Source organism: Styela clava, chromosome 7 (assembly GCF_964204865.1).
Source record: "Styela clava chromosome 7, kaStyClav1.hap1.2, whole genome shotgun sequence".
Taxonomy (NCBI): Eukaryota; Metazoa; Chordata; class Ascidiacea; order Stolidobranchia; family Styelidae; genus Styela; species Styela clava.
Window position 1 is genome coordinate 6250400 of NC_135256.1, and position 26496 is coordinate 6276895.

The window sequence follows — 26496 nt, forward strand, 5'->3', positions numbered from 1 at the left end:
AGCCACCATGTGCAATGTCGCTGGCAGGTAAAAGTGTTACATATGACATTCGCAAGTGAAGTTTATTTTACTACCAAAGGAGTGTCATCGCATATATAAGACCAACAACAATGTTACAAGTCTAACATAGCACAAAATTATAGGAAACGGCAGGTTCTGGTTTTTTGAACAGTTTTTTTTGGTCCAATAATATAAGACTCTACAATTTCCCAATGTCATAGCAATGATATCAAAATGAACACAAAGAGTATATCCGTGCCGAGACAGTCTCATAAATCGGTTGCAGCGATCTCTTTTCAGGTGTAATCATTCTTATATCAAAGATTACGCAGAGGCGAGAAAGTCAACAGGGATTTCATTTCGCAGCTTTTTTCAAACATTAGAAAATTTGTCTGCATAGACAACGTTGAACTTTGAATCAAAACGCAATTGAAACTTTAGAACTGATAAGAGGTAAGAGTTCTTTGGTTTTAAGTTTCCAATTAACAATGTCTTTTGAAACATTCTGCCATAATTCGCCGTGTCTTGGTTCAGCATTTATACATCGTTTCATGACTTCTTCCTGTTGGTCCTGTGAAGTAAAATGCAAGGTAACACCCAGTCAAAAGAGAAAAATTAATAATTTTGACCAAAAGCGTCAGGAGTGAGGTGAACTAAATCAAATATTGAAAATACAAAATATCCAGTAATAATTCTACTAATGCTAGGGTCTTAGAAAGTAGCCGAGAAAAATTAGGAAAACAAATTTTTCAATAGTAATATTCTTTGAGTAAAAAAGTTCTCGCCTATCACAGAATTATTCTCAATTGAATGAACGTACTGATACTATTGGAATTTTAAATAAATTTTTCCAAACTGTTCATATGCATTGACGCAAACCACATGAGTAGTACCATTTCTAACACTATACTTAGGGGAAAAGAAGACTGAACTACAAACAAGGCAATAAAAACGTCTATACATACCTGTGTTCCATGATTGAGTTCAAATCTATAAAAGAAAGCCCAAGCGTCCCCGTAATCAGGATCAATTTTAACAGTACGTAGAAACCATTCCCTGGACTTAGACAATTTTCTTTCGCTCCAAAATAACCTGGAATCAAAGAAAAGAAGTTTCGTTTCAGTATGTGCAAACTCTCATTGCTATGCATATTTTGTGCTACCTACCTGCATAATGCCATTCAATATTAAACCAAGGGAAAATAGACCATGTGTAAGGAAAGAACAATAAAATAGGTTGTTTAAAATACTTACAACAAATTAACAGGAACAACAAATTAAATAGTTTGTATCACACACAGTGCCAGATAGCCAGAAAAGCTATCTACATACCAAAGTCTGTACTTGGGTTCAAAATATCACATTTATTCGAAATTTTAGTAGACCTTGTCCAGAGCTTTGTTCAGAGTTATAGCATGAAAAATTTGTGTACATACAAATAATGAGTAATTAAGTAATACAATAATTTGAATTTCAAGTGAAAAAAGGCTTTCACTAACGATTCTAATATGTGAATAAGCAGCTCCTACTTCACACTTCACTGTGATCCTCAATTTGTTTAAAAAAACGGATAAATTTATTTACCTCGCCACAGCCAGTAAAACATGAGGATCATGTTCACATTTCTTCAATGCATCGACTGATTTCGTTTTTCTTTGTGGTCTTGCCTCCATAAATATTGCTTCTGCCCATAATAAACCTGACGTCGGACATTCCTGCAGTGCCCGAGCCATTAAATTACCAGCGATATTCTTGATATTGGCTTTCCATTCCAGTCTTATTGAAGCTAACCTAAATATAAACGGTATCAATTAACATGATGTTAGATAGTGTAGTAAGACATAGACTTTAATGGTTGGAATAAGAAGAGATTTTCATATTTATTCTGGGACAGCAGAAAGATTGCATGTCCGTGTCATGTATGAGAATTGTTGAACAGCTATTTGTTTTAGATGCATGGACTTGATTGACGGTGGAGGAAACCCTAACCAACCAGAAATTACGAGGACCACCTTATGACACCGATCTTGCACAGATCACCACAATAATCTCACAAATAATTATTACCTAATCACCAACCTCCGATCGAATGATATGTAGTGAAATGATAGTTCTTGGCCTCTCTGGCCCATTTTGAATTCTTCAAAGACAATTTTGAGACATTAATTTCGATATATGGGTGAGTAGGCAACAGAACAGAAAGGATTTCTGGCCTTCCCACATATGATAATAGCACTTCACATATCATTGACTGCTCACACAAAGCCCTGTTCACAGTGAAAAGTATGTGAAAAAGTCGCCTAACAAATATTTACCATAGTTCAGGACATTTTGGATTCTTCAATCTTGATTTTTCAAGAACAGCTCTTGCTTTTGTTATTGTTCCGTGATTTTGTTCTAATGTGCTGAGAAGTCTCCATAATGGGATTGCCTGTGGACATTTGATAAGACCCTGAATATAGAAAGAATGAAATTACAATCTTTTCAGGAAGTAGATATCCTTTATCAAACCAGTAATCAGTAGTTAATTTTCTTACCATACTAAAAGCACTCTTGATATACAAATTGCAATAAATAATTAAAAAGCATTTCAGGGTGAGGGAAGCCGCAAGAAACCAAATTTGGTTATCGAGCAGAGGCCCCCATAAGCAAGTCTAACAAGAAAATAATACCAAAAAGTTGAACTATATTTATACAGTAACATATATGTCATTTTGAAAAAAAACAATAAATACGTCAAGGCCAATTCCGTAATCCATAAAAAACTATATCAACAGATGAATAGAGGGTTAAATATAAAAATATTTATACATATTATAGAACATAACTATCCTCGCATGGGACTTGAACCTGTGAACTCACAGAGGGTGATCCAGGTGCAATGGCAAGCATATTCCTAACGCCTAAAACGACGCACCACACCACCAAACTGATTGTGAACAGCGAATAGTTTTTATAACATTCTGAAACAACTATTTTACTCTTCCATGCAGTTAACCATGCAGAACTACAGTCTGAAGCACATTTTCCAAGTAATTTTACACAGATAAGATTTCCAATGTACGGTACTATGACTACTGAAAGTTCACCTCATTGTAAGCCTCCCTGGCTGCCTGAATATTTCCGATTTGTTCTTCAATCTGTCCTCTCATCATTGCTAGTTTAGCAAAATCCGGATATTTTTTTGTGGCTTCACCAAGAAGATCTCTTGCTTCATTCATTCGATTGAGACACCATTCCAGCTTTACAGACTGTCACAAGAAACAATATCTTTAATGATATTATAAATGATAAATTATCACCTTTTCGTAGAAGGCTGGCACAAAATTAAGTACTGCCGTTGTTCATGTACCGGGTTAGGGTCAGGCCATACTTTTATTCCAATGTTCCTCATTTTAATTCTATTTCGAGTTCTGGGGCTGTCTGTGTTAGCCAAGTGTCTATCCCCCCTGCCCATCGGCTTCAGTCCATTTACTTAACTTGATGTGAAGTAGGCGAACAAAATTAGTTATCTGCCTATTGGTACACAAACTTGCTGGATCGCCCAAAAGTAAGCACAAGACAACACAGCAAATTGAATGAGCAGAGTAAGCATTAGTTTGTGAAGTCACGTCAGAATGTTAACGCAAGGTATTGTCAAACCTTAATTATTAAAAGTGTGGATCCATCCATAATACTAGCAAGATAGGAATTTTATAGAAACAAATAAACCCCAAATATGAAGTCCAATGAAAAATAATTATGTTCTAATAAATCTAGATAGAAAGTTCCTATGTTGGAAATAAAGGTATGTAAAGAAAAACCAAAACCTACAACTAAAATATGTAACATAAAGAAATATTGACTAGTATTAAGATATTAACATCCAGTATCGAGGTGTCTTCCTGTTATTATATTCTAATGAAGTCGAATAGCAAAATATCAGTTGAAATATACCTTCATCATGACTCTTGCAGTACAAGCATTAGTTCTCGCTTTTGCCAACAGTTTCCTCGCTCTGTCGTGTTCATTATTCTCCGATTCTAACTTGACTGCAGCCAACCAGATGTCCTCGGAGTTAGGATTTGCTTGAAAAGCCAAAGCAAGAATCGATCTGAAATATTAAATAAAATTTCAATAAAGAATTCGAATTTGGTTTGTTCAACTTTTGATGAATTTCAGAAGTCTCAAACAACAGTGCCACAATTCAACAGTAAAATATATTTTGTAACTTATTAATATAATAATTTTTTAATCAGTAATTGTTCAAGTATTTTTAGTTCATTGAATACATCTGTGAGGGCCAAAATAATGTACAGTATCGATAAATTCCCTTTGCAATTTGAAAATATTTTAAGCCTTTATGGACACTTTATATGGTATAAACAACTTTTGTCATTAACGATCACAAAAGTATGACAAGATGTATTTATTTTTTAATTTATTTTATCTTAAGCATCAAATATTAAATGCTGAAAAGAACAATATTTCAAGCAGTCACTGTTATCTAACGATATGTGAAAAGTATTTTTTTGAACTGGAATCTTGTGACATCTAAAATTTCATAAACTAATATACTACTACCTTGCAGCAGAAACATCTCCCGCCATCCATTTTGACTTTGCTCCCATCAACCAAAGAACCTCAGCTTTCGGGCAATGAGCCACAGCACGCTGCAATAGACTTTCCAATGTTTCTCTTGTTCCATGGTTTTTTTCCAAGTAAGCTGCACGAAGCCAGATACTTTTCTTACTAAGAATGAAAGACAAAAATATCAGTGATTTTAGAACAATATCAGATTATCGTAAACCAGCCAGATATAATTTCATGAAAATATCACCACAAATGGCTCATCACCAGATCAAACTATGGCTCGCAACTTAAATCTGACCTATCACATGCTCGTGTTCTGTATACTATGAAAACACAAATGATAATAAATATTTAATAAGAAAATTCAAGTAAAGCTCAACTCTATGAATAGGGAATTTTGGAGACCAATGTTTCTCAAAAAATTCGAACAAATTTAAAACTAAAAGCTGCAAAAATAACAAGTAACAAACATATTTGCATTCTGGTCTGATGAAAATCCTAGGATATACTGAAGACCAGATAGTGGAAAACATAGATGGTGGAAAACAGTTTAACAAAATAACACATTCCCAATTACAGAAGGAAATACGGACAATGTGACACAAACTCACCCTGGTAAAGTATTGAGAGCATGGGCATAGATGGCTCTTGCACATTCATAAGCACCGTGAGAAATACAACCTTCTGCATCATCCATCCATGTATGTTTTCTGTCTTCATCTTCAACACCAATTCCTGAAAATAAAAGTGTACTTCACTGGTAATGACATAATAAAACATATCCAAAGTAAGAAGAAACCTGCAGATAGTAAATAGCATATGGACAAATTTTCAAATGTGTATCCGAGGATTTGTCTATCAAGAATAAACTTTAAATCTAAAGAAAGTGCATTTAGTGAATGAGTGAGTTTGTGAGTGTTCAAGAGTATCTATAGTTATGACAATCATGATGAAGAACATATAACTTTAATTAACAGCAATGCAGGGTGATTCTAACAACTGAGAAATGCAGTCAAAAAAAGCAACAGAAAGAAATCTAGAAATCCTCAATAAAGAATATCCTGTCATTAGAAGCAAATGCTAGAAAATTAGAAAATAAGCAAAAATATAGTCATCATAGTCCTAGGAATACAAAAAACAACTGAAATCAGCTGATACTATATTTACATCAAAATTTAAGGATTCAAGACAAAATGATAAAATTTCAAATTTCAGAAAAAGGATACTTCAAGCAGGTATCTAATCACACTTTGAAACAATATTTAACAAATTTTTCAATAAGAAGTTTAAAAATCAAAAATACACATTTTTGTCATTTTTTTTAAGTTTAGTCTATTCAGGTTAAGGTCTGGTATAGTAATAATAGAGTCTGCTACACTATTGAAGTTACATGTGCAATCCTACCTATGACATGTTTAACAATACTCTGACAAGTGTGGATACTTCCAGCTTTTTCCGCTTCTTCTGCATCTTTCATCCATTGTTCTCTGTACAAGAAACAAGGTTATAAAACTCAACAAACTCAATCACGCTAGTGTGCTCAGCACCTTCACTCACAGCCCTGCGTTTACACAAATGGATTCTAGGCAATGTATGCAATAAATCAGCCAAAACAAGTTCAGGTGATTGCGAGGTAGGCCTGGTGTTTAGACACCATCCTTCGGCAGCAAGAAGTAGGGATGGGCAATGTTGAATAATTTACTATTCTAGAATATTCTAGAATAGTTAAATCGAATCCAGAATACCGAATCCTATTCTATTTTCATACTTATACAAATAGTGGGAATTTTCCTGATTGCAGGATTTAGATGTCAAAAAATTATAAATGTATTACTATAAATGTATTATTTATTTGGAAATGTCCTTAACATTGGATTGGATTTGATACTAAACAGGCACTTCCCAGGACAATGAAATCTAAGAATATTACAATATTTTTGCTTTCAATTGTTCCAAATGTATGTAATCTCTAAATACTGATATGCTAAATTAAGACACGCTTCAAACACTTTAATAGTAATCGGTTAAATACAAAAATAGATAGAAACGGCATTAAATCAGTATTAATGTTAGAAGGCCGAGTGTACTAAAACACACCCGCTGAAAATGAATTAGATGCAGGACCAGCGTGTGGCAACTGCAACCTATGCGACCGGTGTAAAATATTAAATTTGACCACTATCAATTAAAATCAACTTTTTATTCTGTGCGATCAAGACATGCAAAAACAAGGTTCCCGTAAACGCGATTTCGTAGTTAGTTATTAGTTAATATCATCTAACGACGAATTTTCTATTAATATCGTTACATATCATTATCTACCCAGACTTGGCCCTACTCAAACTCAATACGTATCTATTTTCGCCAGATGTGGCATCATTTTTTTAAATTTATCGGCAAATAAAATTACTACAGACATTCGATCAAACGTGCGTCTATCTTAAACGAACGATAGAAACGGACCGAAAGATATGTAATCTTTTGAGAGTGAATTTTAAATGCGACAGATCGTCGTGTTTTGCGATATAACTTTGTATTTCGGAAACTGGTGTAATAAAAGTAATAAAATTATTTCTAAATAATATTTGATTTAAATTAATCGCAAGTAATGTCATAACATTTCACGCCTGGCTTTTGGTTTATATGCGTCATTTTCTGGGGAAAATTCGCCGGTCGCAGAAAATCATTTACAATAATGTAAAATGAAGCAAGGCACGCCTGTAAACAATTGAAGATTGTTGCAATCGTTGCAAAAAATGGTGCAATGACGAGTCTTCGCCATGCGATGTACTTCGCCGACTTCCTGTCCAGAATACGCCGATTGAGATTACAGTGTTTGAAGTTTACCGATTCTACGGGTTCTTTCCGAGCAGACGCACGTCTATTTAAACGAGAGAGATTTCCACACGAGAAAAACGCTCGGCGGAAACCGAATCCTGTTATCGCATCCTGTTGGATTCGAATCCTCCGGATTCGGTATTCTATATTGCCCATCCCTAGCAAGAAGTCCAGCTATCCTGTCTCACATAATCTACCGCGTATTGGATTCAAACCTGAACCACGCAGAGTAATCAGAGGTGCGGTGGCAAGCGTATTCCTGTTCCACACCGATGGGCCATTAATTCTTATATATCAGCAATTGCTTATACAGTGCACCGTTCAGAGGGAAAGACATTTAACACTTACTTGTTAACGTCCACCATGTTGGCTTTTAGTGAAGTGATTGAACGTTCAATAATCTTATCGACCATTTTCAAATTATTATTTGCTTCCTCTAATTTAGCAGCCGTAATCCATATCTGTCTATCTGTGGGAATATGTTCTCTAGCTTTGTTTAAAACCTATAAAAGAAGATAAGAGTGGTCACAACAACAATTTCGAAGTATTTCTTCAACTTTCTTTATTTTGGATATTTATGTTACATCCATGTATTTTTAACGTGTTTTCTGAATAAAACATACTTTCGCCTTACTGGTATTTGGTATCTGTTATTTGTAGCTTATTTTTAGATAGTTATTTTTGAGATGGTGCATGAGACATGACAAATTTTAAAAAGGGGACACAACTTAAAAAGTTTAAGAACCACTGCATTAGATGTTCTTTCCAAATACAATATGTGTCACATAATAAAAATGATTCAAATATATTAGCGGAATATAATATATTCCCAACAAATGAACAATGCTCAATATTGCAGCCATTGTATGTCAGAGACTTCAGATTTGATATTTGACCAACCGACGTTTGTTCACTAGAGTTGAACTACTCACTCACTCAGCCTATAAGCTGGAATATTTGAGAAACTCACTAATTCTTGACGATGGCTAGTACAGAACCTTGTCAGACCAGATGAACAAAACAGTCAAAAACAAAATCAAAAACTCTTCGTTTAAAATATTTTATATCTCTCTGCTACCATTTGACTTAACTTAGTGGAAAACAATGAAACAAATTGAAATAACTTGAAAAAGCTCATTGTTGAAAACATTTTTGTACCTTTCTGGCATTTGTGTAGGACTCTAATTTCGCAAGAGCAAGCCAGAGTTCAGTACTCAGTGGACAACATTCAACAGATCGAGAGAGCATGATTCTTGCATCATCTGGATCTTCCAATTCCACTGATGCTTTCCATAATCGAACTGAATTCGGGACATGTTCTAAGGCTGAAATATAGAAAAAAAAATTGTTACTGAATTCGAGTAGAAACTGGAGATATGGGAAGAATATTTTATATTTAGCTTGGGAATGGGGAAGAGAAAAGTTGGCTATTGTATGGCAAATCAATGCTTTCTATCATGTAAGTCCAGAACACGAATTACAATAGCACCAACAAACTTCTAATATCAAAATCTTCATTACGAATAAAAAGCCAACTGTGTTATTTTCTAAGTAAGAATACTAATTTGTTACCACAATCAACTTGTTTCCATATGTTATTATTATTTATAAACACAATTAGGTCTCTAGATTTTGACATACCGGTATTTGAATTAATTTTTGAAAAAATGTTGTAGAGTTGTACAAAGTACATCCAAATAATAACCCTTTTTTGCACATATGACTTGATGATCAGAAAATCAGACTGCGTTGGTTAAATCAGATGTTAGATTGCAACAAGTCCAGTTACTCCTAACAATTCTATATTACATGAAGCAAAAGTTTATCAAAACTATTTGTTTCTCAAATTCACCTTTTCGATAAACTCTTTTCTTTGCTTTAAGATCAGTCTCCAGAGTTGCAGCTCTGATCCAGATTCTCACTGATGTTGAAATATGCCTGATAGCACTCGCACAAACTGCTTTGGCTGTTTCAGCAGGCTGTAGTCTCGCTGCCTCTAACCAGACATCTTCACTCTGGGAAGAATATTGTTAATAATAAAGTAATAAAAAACATCGGACAGACAATTAAGGTAGAAGTATAAGGGATATTGCTGTTATGTGTATTTTTATTATTTTTCTGGCAACTAATGTTTCTCTGGATGGTTTAGCGTGATAAGTGATGTCATCAGTTACAATTGACTGATCATGGCCAAACAGCTGTGAAGGTGAAGTGAACAAGTACTTACTTGAGTTGGATGCTCAGTTCTATAGTTGGGCCATCAGAGCAAATTTGGCTAAAGTTATGGGCGTTTACAAACTACAGTATTCATTTATACTAAGTTGACTGTTTTAATAATATGTACATGTGTTTGGGTGATGACTGTTAAACATTCTTTCATTACTTATCGATTTTAATCAGTAAGTATGCTGATAGGTATTTGTCTGTCTGTCTGTGTGTATTTCTGTTAGATGCATGCGGTATCTCACGAAAGCGAAATTGAATCTGCTCCAGATTTTGCATGTGCATTCATCATATCTCGGACCAAAAGCCTATTGATTTTTGGCAAATTATGTGGTATAATTAGCGAGGTATTAATTAATTAGTGATGGGACACAAGGTGTCACTATGGAGTAAGAGTGCTGTTTTTGGGAATCCCCTAACTTTCGATCGATAAGTCTTCGGTCTCTGACCGATATTCTCGTTGTGATATCATTGGCATAAATCTATATAAAATCAAGGCTGTTCAAAAAATTATAAAAACTTCAATTTCAAAATGGTTGTCAAATTAATGGAATTGAAAACAAAGATACAAACCTTAGGACACATTTCGGTTCCCTTCATAATAATATTACGAGCTTGAAGTAGTTTGCCAGTAACTTCTTCTAATCTAAAAATAATGTTTCTATAATTTAGAAAAACAGTCAAAATAAAAGGGAAGACCAGCTTGAGTTAGGCGTTACAACACAATGAATGAACTTTTCAATATATTAAATTCACTGATAGTAAAGGTGTTCTCACAGAGGTCAGTTGACCAATAATGACATAATTCTGTGTATTTATAAACATTTTATGAGACAATAATCCAATTGTCAGCAAAAGCTGGCCGATTCTAAAATACCAATAATAATCAGCGACAAATAAAAGTGATCCCAACAATATTTTAAATAACAATCCGCACCAAAAACTTTCTTCCAGATATCCCAGGGCCTACCTTGCAGAAGCAATCCAAGCAGGAGGATGTTTTGGGTTTGTTTCTCTCACTGACTTCAACAGCAATCTTGCTTTCTTTATGTCGGCAATGTCGCCTCCATATTGTGGTAACATTGATTGTAAATCCGTTAAATAACCTTTCGGATCAACAACGGTTTGTCCACTGACGGAATCAGAAACCTGATAAAAAAAAGGAAGCGTTTGCTATGTTATTGTGTTTAACAATTTTCATCAATTATTTTATTTTCCACATTTTGTAATGAAAAGCTAACAAACGGAAGTAAGAAAATACATTATTACGGGCGAAGAATTAAACAAATTACAGCCAGTTTGAATTAAAGTAGTGCAAATAATACCCAGTGAAGGCTTTCGCCTATGCACCCCAAAGAATCGCTATGTGGCCCTCTAGGACCCTGTTTGCAAAACACCGTCTGCGAGGATGTTGTTTAAGAGCTTTGTTCAAAATACAAGAGAAAACACTTCATATGCGAGTCACTGGCAAATTTGCAACTATAATACAATTTTAGGAAATCTAAGAACATAACCCCAACCAACCTGGCTCAGTCTCATGTCCATCAAAGTATTCCTAGCCTGTCCAATCTTTCTCATGTCCAGTTCTCCAGCTGGAGTTGCCCAACCCGGTGTAGCTGTGCCAGGGAACGGTGTATTCAGGCCACCTGGAAATGGAGTGTTGATGCCACCAAATTGCTGTTGTCTGCAGAGTTTATATTACATCATGAATAGGAAGGACAAATTAAGGATTAGGAAGAAAAAATGGCAATTAACAAGGATTTCAAATTGAAGAACGTTTCATCGTCACAAAATAAAAGATGGGACTCCTGAAGTATGCGCACCAATATGTCGCATAACCTGAACCCTGACCGGGTACACAACCCAAGTTCAGGTTGTACGCCATCTTGGTGTGCATACTTCAGGAGGTCCCATTATGTATATATATATTTGATTGATCAATTATAAATAACTGTTTTTGACCCACATTTAACACCATCCACATTCCTTGGCTGCAATGAATTTTCATTTTTATTTCTGTATGTTGGAGTTTTTTATTAATAAACATGACACAAAAAATAACCGATGAAAACACTCATGTGTTGGGTCGGTGTCTTTGGAAAAAAGTCATGGATCATAAACGTTTAATTCTATATCATAGAATGATCGGTACTCCCGTAGCATGTGTTCCAGGTTAGGCCATAATTTTATTACGATTTTCCTGATTTTAGTTCTATTACGAGTTCGGGGACTGTTTATGTTAGACAAGTGAATATACCCCATGCCCATAGTAATCAGTCCCTTTACACAATTTGATGTAAAATAGGCAAACGAAACAAGTTACCTACATATGGGTACACACATTTCTGGAGCGCCTAATGATCCCCTACACAAAGCTCAATGCAAAAATATGAAATATCAACCTGGCATCAACAGAGTTGACAGTTCCATTCTGAGCTAGACCTCTGGACAAGAAGCTATCAGGCACAGGAGTTACTTTGTCCATTCTTGGATTTCTTTGTTTTTTGTTTCTTGCATCTCCAACTTCTGGAATCAAATCCCATTCCTCTGATGAGATCTAAAAAAAATGACAAGAGAATTGTGGATTACAGATTTAAGAGAACTAATACCTTAAAATTGGGTACTCCTGTGATATGTGCAGCAAAATGGCGGACACCGGAACGTGGTATGTGTATCAGGTTAGGGTTAGGCCATAAATTTCAGGTACAAATACTACGAGAGTCATAATAATAGAACTTACATAAGGAACTAAAATAACCCTAACCTGGTACACATACTATGTTCAGGTGTCCGCCATCTTGTTGTACATACTACGAGAGCGCCAAAAATTCTACTATGACATACTAATAGTTCTGCTTCCCAAACAGGAAATAAAATTTCACTCCATATTGTACTTTAATTGCAAGTTTCACAAATGACCTCATCTAAAGTAACAGGCGAAATCTCTGATTCACACACTTTTTAACTATTTTTAAACTTGGAATTAATTGAATAATTTCTGGTAGCTTCAGCTCGTCTATTATGGTATGCTTGGTTCCAGCTCCCCAACACTATCTGCTGGTGTATTTCATTTTTACTGTGATATGACTATTAAAAATTCGGGTCTCGTGTAGTTTTGTACCCCAAGTTCTTCTAGTGGGCGTAGCATAACGATTTTTGCACACACTTTTTAACTATTTTAAACTTGGAATCAATTGAATAATTTCTGGTAGCTTCAGCTCGTCTATTATGGTAAGCTTGGCTCCAGCGCCCTAATTCTATCTGCCGGTGTATTTTATTTTTACTGTGATATAACTATCAAAAATTCGGGTCTCGTGTAGTTTTGTACCTCAAGTTCTTCTAGTGGGCGAAGCATAAAGATTTTTGCACATCTCAATCCTAACCCCCACCGTCGTGATGATGTAATTTTCGGATGACATAGTCAGGTGGGGGTTAGGATTAACATAATGAAGAAATTGTTATGCTACGCCCACTAGAAGTCCTTCAGGTACGAACTACACTAGACCCAAAAACTCTTAGTCAATCTAAGCCACTCATGTATGGTTTTTAAAAGAATGAATTTTTGAGATCCTACCACTCCAAGTTTTCTTTTCAAGTCTGAGAACATTTGTTGAATTTTTGGTCTTTCTTCACGAAATTTTTCCAGTTCTTCTCGTTCCCTTTCCTCTCTATATTCCTTCCTTCTTTCGTCCATTCTCCGATCGAGATGATCATAAACAGCATCTGCTTCCTCATCGTCTTTCTCGTAAGGAGCAGATGCAAATAAATTTCCTCCATATCCAGTAAACTGAAATACAGATTGTGTTTTAGAAACAGGAGTATAATAGAGTCGTTACTCGTTACATAAAATATATTAGGACAAGTTAGGTCGCGTTTTCTTTTTTACTTAAATAATTCCTCTGTGGTTCTCTGTGTGTGTGGTGGGTGCGTGTGTGAAATAGTTTAATAATTTTAGGTGGGTGAACACATACCAATTCTTCTTGGCAAAACCTTCCATCTTATATTTTGTATGTTTTAAACCTTATCTAAGGTTTTGTTCGCTCTCCTGATTCCACAATCATTTTTTTTATTTGTTTTTATCAATCATTTTATTGTTATGCTGATTAAGGAGTCGAAATAAACTTATATAAAACGTTCAAGGTGTCAATAAAACATGCAATTTGCAGACGTTTTGAATTTCCATACAAACAAAAACTTCATCATAGCATAATATGTAAAAGTGATAACGTCTACATATATCATCGTAGTAAATTCAAACTAGTTTATGTCTTATTTTCTAGAAATGGATTTTGTTAGTCTGTAAAAGTTTCAACTGCAACAATACTTATAGAATAGGACTTACAGTACATATATATCCCGAGGAATAGGGAAGCCATAAGACAGACTAATCATATGGCATACCACAGCCTCTCGTCCGGTTACCAGTCCATGTTCGGAAGGAAGCCAGCAATCCTTCTCACACATAATCAACCCGCATGGCATGGGATTCGTACCTACGAACCCACGCAAGGTTATCAGAGGTGCAGTGGCGAGCGTAAACCTAATGCTTAGCACGCCATAATGCGTCATATAGCGATAAATGGATTTTTCATATTTATTTCAGGAAAGAATATAGTTGATAAGACAGCTCAACCATGTGTCAGATCACATCCTCTCGTCAAGCTACCAGTCCATGTCTAATATGGGAATAGTTAGCCATTTATTTGATAGCGGAGAAAGCCATAAACGACCAGTGCATTTTGAGTTTGTATCTCAGGTAAACATTTGAAAAAAAAGAAGGTGCTACCGTAGTATGTGAACCAAGATGGTGGACACCTGAACAAGTTAGGGTTAGGCAATAATTTTATGCCAATTTTCCTTATTTGAATTCTATTATGATTTCGGTGACCAGCCAAGTGACTACCGTAGTATTTGGACTTGAAATTATGGCACAACCCTAACCTGGTACACATATTACGTTATAGTGTACGCCATCTTGGTTCACATAGGGAGTGCCAAAAAGAAAGCAATTATTTCAATTGCTACCTCATCATAATTTGAGTCATTGAGATCTTCTTCTTCATCCTCTGGTTTCTTTGCTTTCATTTGATCTCCGAATGTTCGCTGGCCAGGAGGGGCATGGCGGTCATCTGTTGGATCGCTAACATCTCTAGCTGGACCAATATCAGATCTCGTAGTGAAACCTGTAGCTCTGAAAATATGATATAAAAGTTGTGAAAATAATTCATCTTTTTTTTATCAATGTTGAAGATAAAAAGTAAAAAAATTGAAAATGGGAATCCAAATGTTCCCAAAATTAAATATTTTATATCACGGAAGTTAACCAATTCCAAATAAATTATTTTGTACATTTCCGCTTAAGCCTTGAATGAAATTATCATTATCCTTGAAAAGATATTGTGTGTGACAGGAGTACGCAGGCCATGTAATCTGCAGATATTTTACATCGGGTCTTGTGTAGTTTCGTACCTCAAGTACTTCCAGTGGGCGTAGCATAATGATTTTTGCTCATGTCAATCCTATTCCTAACCCCAACCTGACTACACCATCCATAAATTATGTCACTACAACATTACATTCATGTCATACAGCTTGCAAAATTGTATGTACCATCGCTCAAAATGGCGTCAGCGCCAGGTGATAACAAACTCATTAACCCTATCAATCTCTCTCATATGAGGATTTTTGACGAGAAAAGGAGGGAACGTATATGACGTAACCCTCTCGATTTTGGGTGATCCCCAGCACATTCTGGACAGCTGCCCGAATATTTCGGCGGGCCTTATTACGTCACTGTGCCATCATAGTGATGTCACTCAGGATGACATAGTTAGGTGGGGGTTAGAAATGACATATGCGAAAACTGTTGAGCCATGCCTACTAGACATATTTGCACTATTAAACTATACAGGACCCAAAACAAGAATTGTAATAAAAAACAGGGAATTGTTTGCCACACCATTTTAATAACTTTATAGAAGTTGAAAAATTGAATATAGATTTTGTAAATAAGAGTAATCAATCAATCATTTATTTCGGTACTCTGACATAAAAACAAAACAAAACAGTAAACAATATTTATCATGATGTAAAAAAAAAGATTTCGTCGGGCTGATTATAGTCCAGTAGTTGTAGTGTAACTGTATAACTGACTGTTTAATCAGTGGTGGAATTCAGGGGGCTCGTGCGAACCCGTCCTTGGAGTGTCAAGATAATCAGCAAATTCGTTCTTGTTTTTTCAAAGCATAGTTTTAAGTTTGCATAGTTTTTCAAAATGGTGTTAGCAAGTTCTACGGTCTGACGGTACGCAATACAGGCCTGACCACACCAGCTAAAAATTACGTCACTACGAAGTCACAGTGACGTAATAGAGCCCTTCAAATTATGCGAACTGTCATCCAAGACACGCAGACGAGAACCCGAAATCGAACAGCCATTGCTCTTGTTTTCTCGTCCAGTCGTCGCAACGATCCCGATAGGAGAGAGACCCCAATACAGACAATAAAACCATTGGATATATTGGTTAAACTGTGAACTATTGAAACACACATACATGACGAATCATTCAATCATTAAAACAAACTGATGTCAATGCAATTAAATTAAAAACATACCCACGCCCGAGGCCAGGGACATATCCGGGGGGAGCTGGTTGCCCCAACCAAGGTTTCTTTTTTTTCTGTGTTTGTACAACGCCAGTTAACTCAGCCATTCAATTATTAGAATTGAACCTATTAGGTGCAGTATCTGTTCTATCTAAATTTCTGGAAGTAACAAAAAAATTAAATACTTAAATTCTGCCGTTTGCCTTTGTTGAGTAATCTTTCTTTTTTGTGCCAAATAAATTCCAATGACAAACGGAATTGAGACATCTTGCACACAGGTCGCAGTGCACCCCTCAGAATTCTCTTTTGAGCACTCCAACCTTTGAACCTATACTATCGCCCCACGAACTTTTCCAACCACAAGGCGGTTTGAGGAATGATTTTGTTTAATGTTCGCATTGATGGTAATATCAGAATATAACGGTATAAATACATTGAAAAAACAAAAAAAATGTGGAGTTATGACAATATAATTATAAGGTGTGCTGCTTCGATCATCGACTTTACATTACTAAAATGAAAGATGATTTGTTCGGAATTGCGAATGGTATCGTTCTCGGAATTTTATTTTCGACAAGAAAGTGGTGGTTATAAGCAGGAACAGATAAATTAAATACAGTGATTTTCTTCTGAAATATTCGAAGATGTTTCCATTCTAATATTGATGATTGTTTCCCACATGTATTATGGATTACTAATTATTTATTTACAATAAAAACTCCTAATCTTGCTAAATCGTCGGTGTGACGCGCATCGTGCTAAGCATTACACATGTCCTCTTAACTATTTACACATGCCCTCTGAACTATACAATAAATCTGATGTAAATTGTCGAATAGTAAAAAAAATTTATTTTAACAGCCGTCTCATTTTCTGTCTTTATTTTATAATTTCATATTGTCTACATAATCTGTACTGTTGTCCTTTTTAACATTGTTTTGTGGAAATAAAAATATTTCGCGTTACGAATACGCTCGTCACCGCATCTCCGATTACCCTGCGTTGGTTCGCAAGGTTCGAGTCCCATGCGGGGTTGATTATGTGCGAGAGGATTGCTAGACTCCTCACCGCTTTAGGGTGTAACCGGTTCGCCATATGATTAAGCCGTCTAATCGGCTTTCATCTTCTCCGAGATAAATGTGCAAATCCTATCCTAACTAGCAATATTGCTCAACAGCATTACCATTCAGCCGCCGAAATTTTAGTTGCGATAATTGAAATCCAATATTTTTCGGCTTAACAGATCAGGCGATGGAAACGCTCAAATCATTACGGTATCAACGAGCCCACAGGTGTCGTAAAAACATTTGTTTCTAATAATATGAAAGCAAATCAACAAAATTTCAAAGAATAGAACGCTGAATGATTTGCTAGGTAACATATGAATATGTTAATTAAATAGCATAACATTATTACAACAGTGATATCAATATTAAACTGAATAATACAAAGATTCTGTTATCGAATATTATTACTGTATAAGTAACGAAAATTCTCTGTCAAATGCGATATGTGACTTGCCCCAAACGTCAGCTACCATGCCTTTCTTTGAGTGTTGAATGGAATTACATATTCCCGTGACTCGGCGGTGGGCGCATCGTGCTAAGCGTTAGATAAACGATCGCCACTGCACCTCTGATTATCCTGCGTAGGTTCACAGGGTCAAATCCCACGGGAGATAGTTATGTGCGAGATTCTCTATTCCTCACCGGACTTTCGAATCACTGATTTCTTTTCCGGCTTGAATCAAATAATGTCAAATTATGTTTTTATCTGCAAGGCTTATGCATCAATTTTTATGTAATGCATTAGAAAGGAAAACGGACATATCAAAATTGTACAACTGAAATCTTGGTGGCTGAATTGTAAAGTATTCGATCAATATTATTAACAAGAGAACAATGCTCAAATATATCGACACGAAGTTCAACACGTACCGCAAACTGCCACAAGGTGAGCAATTTTCGATGACGAAATCGCACACAGAAACCGGTGCTCCCGAATTGGGTGCACAGGATGGCGCACAACCTGACCATAGTATATTGTGTACCAGGTTGGGGTTATCATGTTGTTGTTCGCCATCTTGGTGCACATACTTCTAGAGCGCCAAAAAACAAATCCCATAGAGCCCACAAAAATATTGAAATAAATTAAAAAAAATAGCCTTCTAGTGCAAAATACAATCTTTGAAAATTTTAAAGCATTTGGTCCAACAGTTAAATAGAAAGCGATTTTGACAGCAAAAAAAAGAAAAAAATACTAACAACATGATAATCAACAACAACATAATAACAAAACGATCTATAGGTCCATTTCGTGTCCAATAAACCGACAAGAAGATTTCAGCTTAAATAAGTAATTAGTAATCCTTAAAACATGTGAGAAACAGTCATTAATAATAGAATAAAAGCATCTTCGAATATTTAACAAGAGAGCTATGCTCAAATATATGGACACGTAGAGTCACATAATTTTGATGACGTCATAGCGAAAAAAAGTAATAGCCTTCTGGAGAAAATTTTTATCTTTAACCACTAAAAATTTCAAAGCAATTGGTCCAGTATTCGAAGAGAAAAGCGACTTTTTAAAAACGTGTCAAGCGGTACTGAGTTAGCAGTCAGGCAGCATCTTACCTGTACACTGTAGGCCATATACGGTAATTGATCACAGAACAGTTGTTCCCTTGCAAATTTTATGTTGTTTACACTTTAGGACAGATAATTGATCACAGAACAATTCTTCCCTTTCAAATTTTATGTTGTTTCCAGTAGACTCTCATCAAAATAAACAAATATAGTAGGCTACAAGTGCTACAACGCTTGCATTACTGCACTGGTAGGACCGTGAAAGAATAAGTTACGGTAATTTCATTGTGGTAAGACACCGGTACCGGCACCAGTACCAGTATCGTACTTACGTACTGAGCTACCAGTACCGGTTAGCAGTCAGCCAGCATCTTACCTGTACACTGTAGGCCATATACGGTACCGTAATTGATCACAGAACAGTTGTTCCCTTGCAAATTTTATGTTGTTTACACTTTAGGACAGATATTTGATCACAGAACAATTCTTCCCTTTCAAATTTTATGTTGTTTCCAGTAGACTCTCATCAAAATAAACAAATATAGTAGGCTACAACGCTTGCATTACTGCACTGGTAGGACCGTGAAAGAATAAGTTACGGTAATTTCATTGTGGTAAGACACCGGTACCAGTACCAGTATCGTACTTACGTACTGAGCTACCAGTACCGGTACCGAACCTGTAGGTCTGATATTCCGTTCCGCATACGATAGGCTATAAAACTTGCATTGCAGCATTAGTAATACTGCGGAAGGAATAAGTCAATTTCACTGCGTTACGGTACCTGTATGGCAACTTACCAGTACCGACCTACAGTAGCTGTAGTACTGAGCAAGACAATCGATCGCGAAACCGCTTGAAATAAGTGTAAAACAGTGTTCCCATGAGTAATAAATACCGCGAAATTTTGTATGAAATATCATATCTCATAGGATTCATATAAAATTTAAGAATAAACAAAAGTAATAGCCTTCTAGCGAAAAAATTAATCTTTAACCACTGAAAATTTCAAAGCAATTGGTCTAGTATTCGAAGAGAAAAGCGACTTTTTAAAAACGTGTCAAAGAACAAGAACAACAACAACAACATAATATTGAAACGATCGTTATGTCCACTACGTGTCCAAAAACAAAATTTCTGTACGTAACGCTAACAAATACTGATTAAATAGGATGTTACGAATGCATTATTACATAATAACAATAATTAACGCATCTTACGCATGTGTTTCATCACATATATATTGCCTTGTCGTTCATGTTCTGGCACTTTCATCAGTCATCGTATGAAACTTCAATTCTAGTAAAAATTTTGTACTACTTGTACGTCTTTGAATTAGGTATTTATATGTTCTTCGTTTGATTAAAAAGTATAAAAACAAAATGAATTTTGGAAGCAAATCTACAGAGGTGCTAAGCAATGGCAGTCGTAATTCCAATGAATCTGCTACTAACTACACTTTTATAGAAGTGAATTCAACTATCGCTTCGAATCAAACATTCAACTTCAACGATGGAGATTCGGACGCCTCTGTGATTAGTGTAATACTGGCGTTATTACATGCAGTTGAAGCAATTCTCTTTTTACTATCCTGCTGGATGTTAGCGAGTTTCATTTTCTACTGTATTCAGAATGGAAAATGGAAGAAAAACGGCGAAACGACAACATTTTTCAGTGGTAGAGTTTTGCACATTCTTTTTACAATTGTTCAAGGCGTCCTCCTTCCAAAATTTCTGATCGGACTAGTTTACATCCAGGCACTCCGGGGAGCAAACACTTTCTTTTTATGTTATACGGTCAATGGTGTGGCAAAGATTTATTACGTGATCATTACATATCTTACTTATTCCTTCTTATGGGTGAGACAAAGAATAATTTATAAAAAAAGTCTCACTACAGGAAAATTCATTAATTTCTTGAGTTGGGGAATATTTGCGATGCTTTCTGCGCATTTGATTCTAGTTATAAATATTTTCATTGTATTTGATCGTTACGAGCGAGTATCTCAGGGTTGTGTATATATTAAAAACAAAATTAGACCCTTGTATACTATATTGTACCTCCCAATGTTTCTAGCCCAATTCATCCTTCTTGGCCTGCTCGCCTACCCAATTGTGAAGAACACAATGGAATTCAAATCAAGATATAGTGGGTCAAAGTGGAGAAAACTTTTGTGCAATGCAGAAACTTCGAAGTCTAGCAATATACAAAAAATATTTCGGCGTATGTTAACCTGGACATGCATTGCTGTTGTCTCTGACATCCTATTCCTTGCAGTATTTATCCGTTTGATTCCAGGGTCCTTTCCTCTTTCAATTAGTGCGACAGGAGCAGACGTAGTAAGTTTTATCAATGTTATTTGCGTATTAATGACATTCAACGACAGGTGGAAAATAGTGAGCGTTTTCTTCCCAAAGAAACAAAGTAAGATTGGTGATGGTGACGTGCCTACCAAGTTAACTATTCTTCCACGGACGAGTGGACTCAATACGAATTCAAACAAACATATCAGTCTGAGGTGTGTAAAGACGGCTTGGCCACGGATTCAAAGAGATGAGTTGGTTTGAGGCGTGTGGACACTGTAGAAAACGTGAAAAGTATTTTGTTATATTTAGAGGAAGTTTTCTTACTCACTCTCTTTCTCTACACAATACTTAGACCTCAACATGGTTCAAATTTCTCATGCTAATCCGTTCTTCGATAATTAAATAAAGTATCATAACTTAAACCGAGGCAGCCACCCCGGGCAGCGCGTTGTAGGGATGAGTTTGTTGCTTAGTTTGATAATTTAAATAATAATAATAATACAAACGTTTTACTCTTACTTGGCCTTTAATTCATTTACTATCATGGATATTGTATAACAACATCTATAATAATTTGTTTATCCCCAAATTATTTTTGAAGTTAGGTTTAAGGGGCATCATTATCAGAAACTCACCCCGGGCAGCACAAAGTTTGACTGCAGGAGCATTCCGATTATGGTTGCCATAGTAGAGTCTTTAATAGAATAACTGTTTGAACTGGGTTCTCAATTTTAAACTTGCTGGTGCCGAGTCGAATTTTAAGCAATTGAAACACCGTAGTCGGGATCTTGGAATAGAGTTAAATTACTTTCCCAATTAAGACATATTTTGTACTTGAATATTTTGTATGTTGAATTAATGTTTGGTCTCTTTATTTATCTTATCGTGTTACGTTCGAATTTAGACTATGCTTTTCTAAATTTTATTTCATGGTGTTTTATTCTATGTGCTGAATCTCCATCTTTCATTGTGATTTTTCAATTCCTGGTACATTTTTTTCAATTAACTAGTAAATTCATATACAATAATCCTTGTACTATTTCTGCTTATTGTGTTTGTAATATTATAAAATTAGTATTATCCAAAACCTACAAAAAAAAAAAGACACAGAAGATTGGATAAACTGACAAAACATAGGGTGACAACACGTAGAACTACTGGACTACGTGAGGCAGTTTATCCAAATCACTGCACTACACACAAAAAAAACGGTTTAATTATGTAGAACAGGTTAAGGTTAGGCTATAATTTCAGGTACAAATACTACGGGAGTCACTTGGCTAGTCCCCGAACTCGTAATAGAACTAAAATAAGAAAAATTGAAATAAAATTATGACCTAAACTTAACGTGGTACACATACTATGTTCCGGTGTCCGCTATCTTGGTTCACACACTACGGGAGCGCCAATTTTTTGGTAAAATCAACGAACACGAGCGACCAGTGGTGAGAAAATAGCGCTTTTGGTTTGAGCCACCTAGCGCAATATTACATTCGCCAAACAACTGTGTTAGGGAAACAGTGCCAAAAGGGTAATAAATAAATTCTAAATGTCTCTACATGGAATTCTTTATTATAAATGAATTCCTGCGCGAGTGATGTGCAATAATGTACAAGGCATGTAAAATGTCTGATCGTTCTTTGCGATGCGAGTATGTAAAATTGGAATGGCAGATAACCAGCCACAGGGTGGATATGTGAATCATTTAGTTATTATGTTGTTGTTATTAGTATCTTTCTTCGTATCATTATGGGAAAATAAGACCTAGTCAATAACGCGAATTTTTTTGACCTAATCGATAGCAAGAAATCTCTTCTGCACGTTTTAAATGCTTAATAATCTATGTTTTGCAGTTATTTTGAAAAAAAATCTAAGCAAATGGATATCGGTTTCTATATTTTGTATATTTGAAAATCTCGTAAATCTCTACGTTGTAAGTTTGTTTTTGATACATGAAAATATAAGACATCCCCCGGAAGTAAGCCCTAGTGATATTTTGGCAAGATATTGGAAATAAAACTCAGTCTTATTTTCGTTGGAACACGGTTGCTTGACAGAAGCAAACGTTGTGAGTTTTATCAAAGTTATTTGGGCAATAAACAGTAAATTTAATGAATGTGACAATGAATTCAAAAAATATGTGAGAAGGATAATTGTTAAAACGATTTACTTTTGGCCCGTGTCCCAACTAGAATTCAAAATCAATCGAAACATATTGTTCTTAAATTCATTTATTGTGTTAACTGTTCACACGCGGCGTCAAAATATTAAACTCTATCTAGTTGTTCGGGTTGTCTCAACGGCCAATCTCGTTAAAGTTTGTCGGAAACCAAATAAGAAAATAACCAGAATTGAAGTTTGTTCCAAATGATACTTGCATTAGCACAGCCAGGGAGTACGGGTATCTAAACAAGAGTTGGATCAAATAATCAAAGTAATTCAGTTCAATTGCAATTACTCCCTTAGATATTTCTGTTACATTACAATTACTCCGTGCAAAAAATATCCAATTTCCAATATATTACAATTACATTTACAACAGAGCAATGCTCAAATATATGGACACGTTATACAGAGCGAAGCAGTCCTTACCCTTGACGCTACTGCTACCCTAAAATAAAAGTTGAGTTTCGCGTAGCAAGAATTTACAGAATCAAACCAGACAGCCAGTGTTCCCATGGATTTAGCCTATTTTATCACAGCTATTTCTAGACTAATTTTTCATTATAACTATTAAAACTACAACTCCTAAGGAGATAAATGATGATTGACTTATTTGATTCATACTTAAATTTCCGAAACACAACTAAAAACTAACAAATAGCATTCGAAATCGCAAAATGAGGTATTGTTTACAACCACGACTGAAAATCTGTCTGAGTGTCTTAATAGGTGCGAAAAGGCATAATGTTACGTCACTTTTTCGCATCTTGCTGATTGGCTTATGTTACGAAATAAAAAAGGAAGGCGATTCTCGGAAAACGGCCCTTGGAAAAATATTTCCCCCTTTTTCGTGTTATTGCGGGCTAGATGAAAGGACGCCGTAGTTTGGTGATCCCCTGGTGTAATTGAGCCAGAATTTTAGAAAATTACAACTACATTTACAATTAGTCAATTGCACAGACTGAAAATACCTCAATTACATTACATTTACATGAAAAACTTTAATTAATTACATCAATTACAATTGATCCAACTCTGGTCTGAACAGCTTATCCCCATCTTTATACTTTCTAGTTGAAAAAACAGACTGGAAACATGATGGATATACCACAACTTCAAGGATCTAAACCAAATAAATCGTATTGTATCGGATGTTGTATAACAACATCTATAATAATTTGTTTATCCCCAAATTATTTTTGAAGTTAGGTTTAAGGGGCATCATTATCAGAAACTCACCCCGGGCAGCACAAAGTTTGACTGCAGGAGCATTCCGATTATGGTTGCCATAGTAGAGTCTTTGATAGAATAAATGTTTGAACTGGGTTCTCAATTTTAAACTTGCTGGTGCCGAGTCGAATTTTAAGCAATTGAAACTCCGTAGTCGGGATCTTGGAATAGAGTTAAATTACTTTCCCAATTAAGACATATTTTGTACTTGAATATTTTGTATGTTGAATTAATGTTTGGTCTCTTTATTTTGCTTATCGTGTTATGTTCGAATTTAGACTATGCTTTTCTAAATTTTATTTCATGGTGTTTTATTCTATGTGCTGAATCTCCATCTTTCATTGTGATTTTTCAATTCCTGGTACATTTTTTTCAATTAACTAGTAAATTCATATACAATAATCCTTGTACTATTTCTGCTTATTGTGTTTGTAATATTATAAAATTAGTATTATCCAAAACCTACAAAAAAAAAAAAGACACAGAAGATTGGATAAACTGACAAAACATAGGGTGACAACACGTAGAACTGCTGGACTACGTGAGGCAGTCTATCCAAATCACTGCACTACACACAAAAAAAACGGTTTAATTATGTAGACCAGGTTAAGGTTAGGCTATAATTCCAGGTACAAATACTACGGGAGTCACTTGGCTAGTCCCCGAACTCGTAATATAACTAAAATAAGAAAAATTGAAATAAAATTATGACCTAAACCTAACGTGGTACACATACTATGTTCCGGTGTCCGCCATCTTGGTTCACACACTACGGGAGCGCCAATTTTTTGGTAAAATCAACGAACACGAGCGACCAGTGGTGAAAAAATAGCGCTTCTGGTTTGAGCCACCTAGCGCAATATTACATTCGCCAAACAACTGTGTTAGGGAAACAGTGCCAAAAGGGTAATAAATAAATTCTAAATGTCTCTACATGGAATTCTTTATTATAAATGAATTCCTGCGCGAGTGATGTGCAATAATGTACAAGGCGCACTGCAGTTCCATATAAAATGTCTGATCGTTCTTTGCGATGCGAGTATGTTTATCATTATGGGAAAATAAGACCTAGTCAATAACGCGAATTTTTTTGACCTAATCGATAGCAAGAAATCTCTTCTGCACGCTTTAAATGCTTAATAATCTATGTTTTGCAGTTATTTTGAAAAAAAATCTAAGCAAATGGATATCGGTTTCCATATTTTGGATATTTGAAAATCTCGTAATTCTTTACGTTGTAAGTTTGTTTTTGATACATGAAAATATAAGACATCCCCCGGAAGTAAGCCCTAGTGTTATTTTGGCAAGACATTGGAAATAAAACTCAGTCCTATTTTCGTGGTAACACGGTTGCTCGACAGAAACAAACGTTGTGAGTTTTATCAAAGTTATTTGGGTAATAAACAATAAATTTAATGAATGCGACAATGAATTCAAAAAATATGTGAAAAGGATAATTGTTAAAACGATTTACTTTTGGCCCGTGTCCCAACTAGAATTCAAAATCAATCGAAACATATTGTTCTTAAATTCATTTATTGTGTTAACTGTTCACACGCGGCGTCAAAATATTAAACTCTATCTAGTTGTTCGGGTTGTCTCAACGGCCAATCTCGTTAAAGTTTGTCGGAAACCAAATAAGAAAATAACCAGAATTGAAGTTTGTTCCAAATGATACTTGCATTAGCACAGCCAGGGACTACGGGTGTCTAAACCAGAGTTGGATCAAATACCGTATTCAGTTCAATTGCAATTACTCCCTTAAATATTTCAATTACATTACAATTGCTCCGTGCAAAAAATTCCAAATCACAATTATAGTACAATTACAGTTACAAAAGAGCAATGCTCAAATTTATGGACACGTTACACAGAGCGAAGCAGTCCTTACCCTTAACGCTACTGCTACCCTAAAATAAAAGTTGAGTTTCGCGTAGCAAGAATTTACAGAATCAAACCAGACAGCCAGTGTTCC

General features: G+C 35.4%; 1 protein-coding gene across 1 annotated transcript; it reads right to left on the reverse strand.

The window, feature by feature from the left end:
* Positions 1–43: 43 nt before the first annotated feature.
* Positions 44–16424, reverse strand: LOC120328146 (pre-mRNA-processing factor 6-like). Its single transcript, XM_039394558.2, has 19 exons — positions 16247–16424; positions 14658–14823; positions 13207–13419; positions 12035–12189; positions 11157–11316; positions 10603–10781; positions 10206–10278; positions 9262–9424; positions 8568–8734; positions 7758–7912; positions 5976–6058; positions 5183–5306; positions 4563–4730; positions 3936–4092; positions 3089–3250; positions 2315–2451; positions 1584–1790; positions 966–1092; positions 44–571 (listed from the first exon to the last, which is right to left on the reverse strand). Exons 1-19 carry the CDS (start codon positions 16342–16344, stop codon positions 419–421), a joined length of 2847 nt encoding a protein of 948 aa, XP_039250492.1. The 5' UTR covers positions 16345–16424; the 3' UTR covers positions 44–418.
* Positions 16425–26496: the final 10072 nt, after the last annotated feature.

Coding starts and splice junctions, on each gene's coding strand:
- LOC120328146 (XM_039394558.2), bottom strand. CDS start 16,344: ATGGCTGAGTTAACTGGCGTTGTACAAACACAGAAAAAAAAGAAACCT. Junction 11,317..12,034: donor GTCAACTCTGTTGATGCCAG/GTTGATATTTCA, acceptor TAAACTCTGCAG/ACAACAGCAATTTGGTGGCA. Junction 6,059..7,757: donor AACATGGTGGACGTTAACAA/GTAAGTGTTAAA, acceptor TTTCTTGTACAG/AGAACAATGGATGAAAGATG.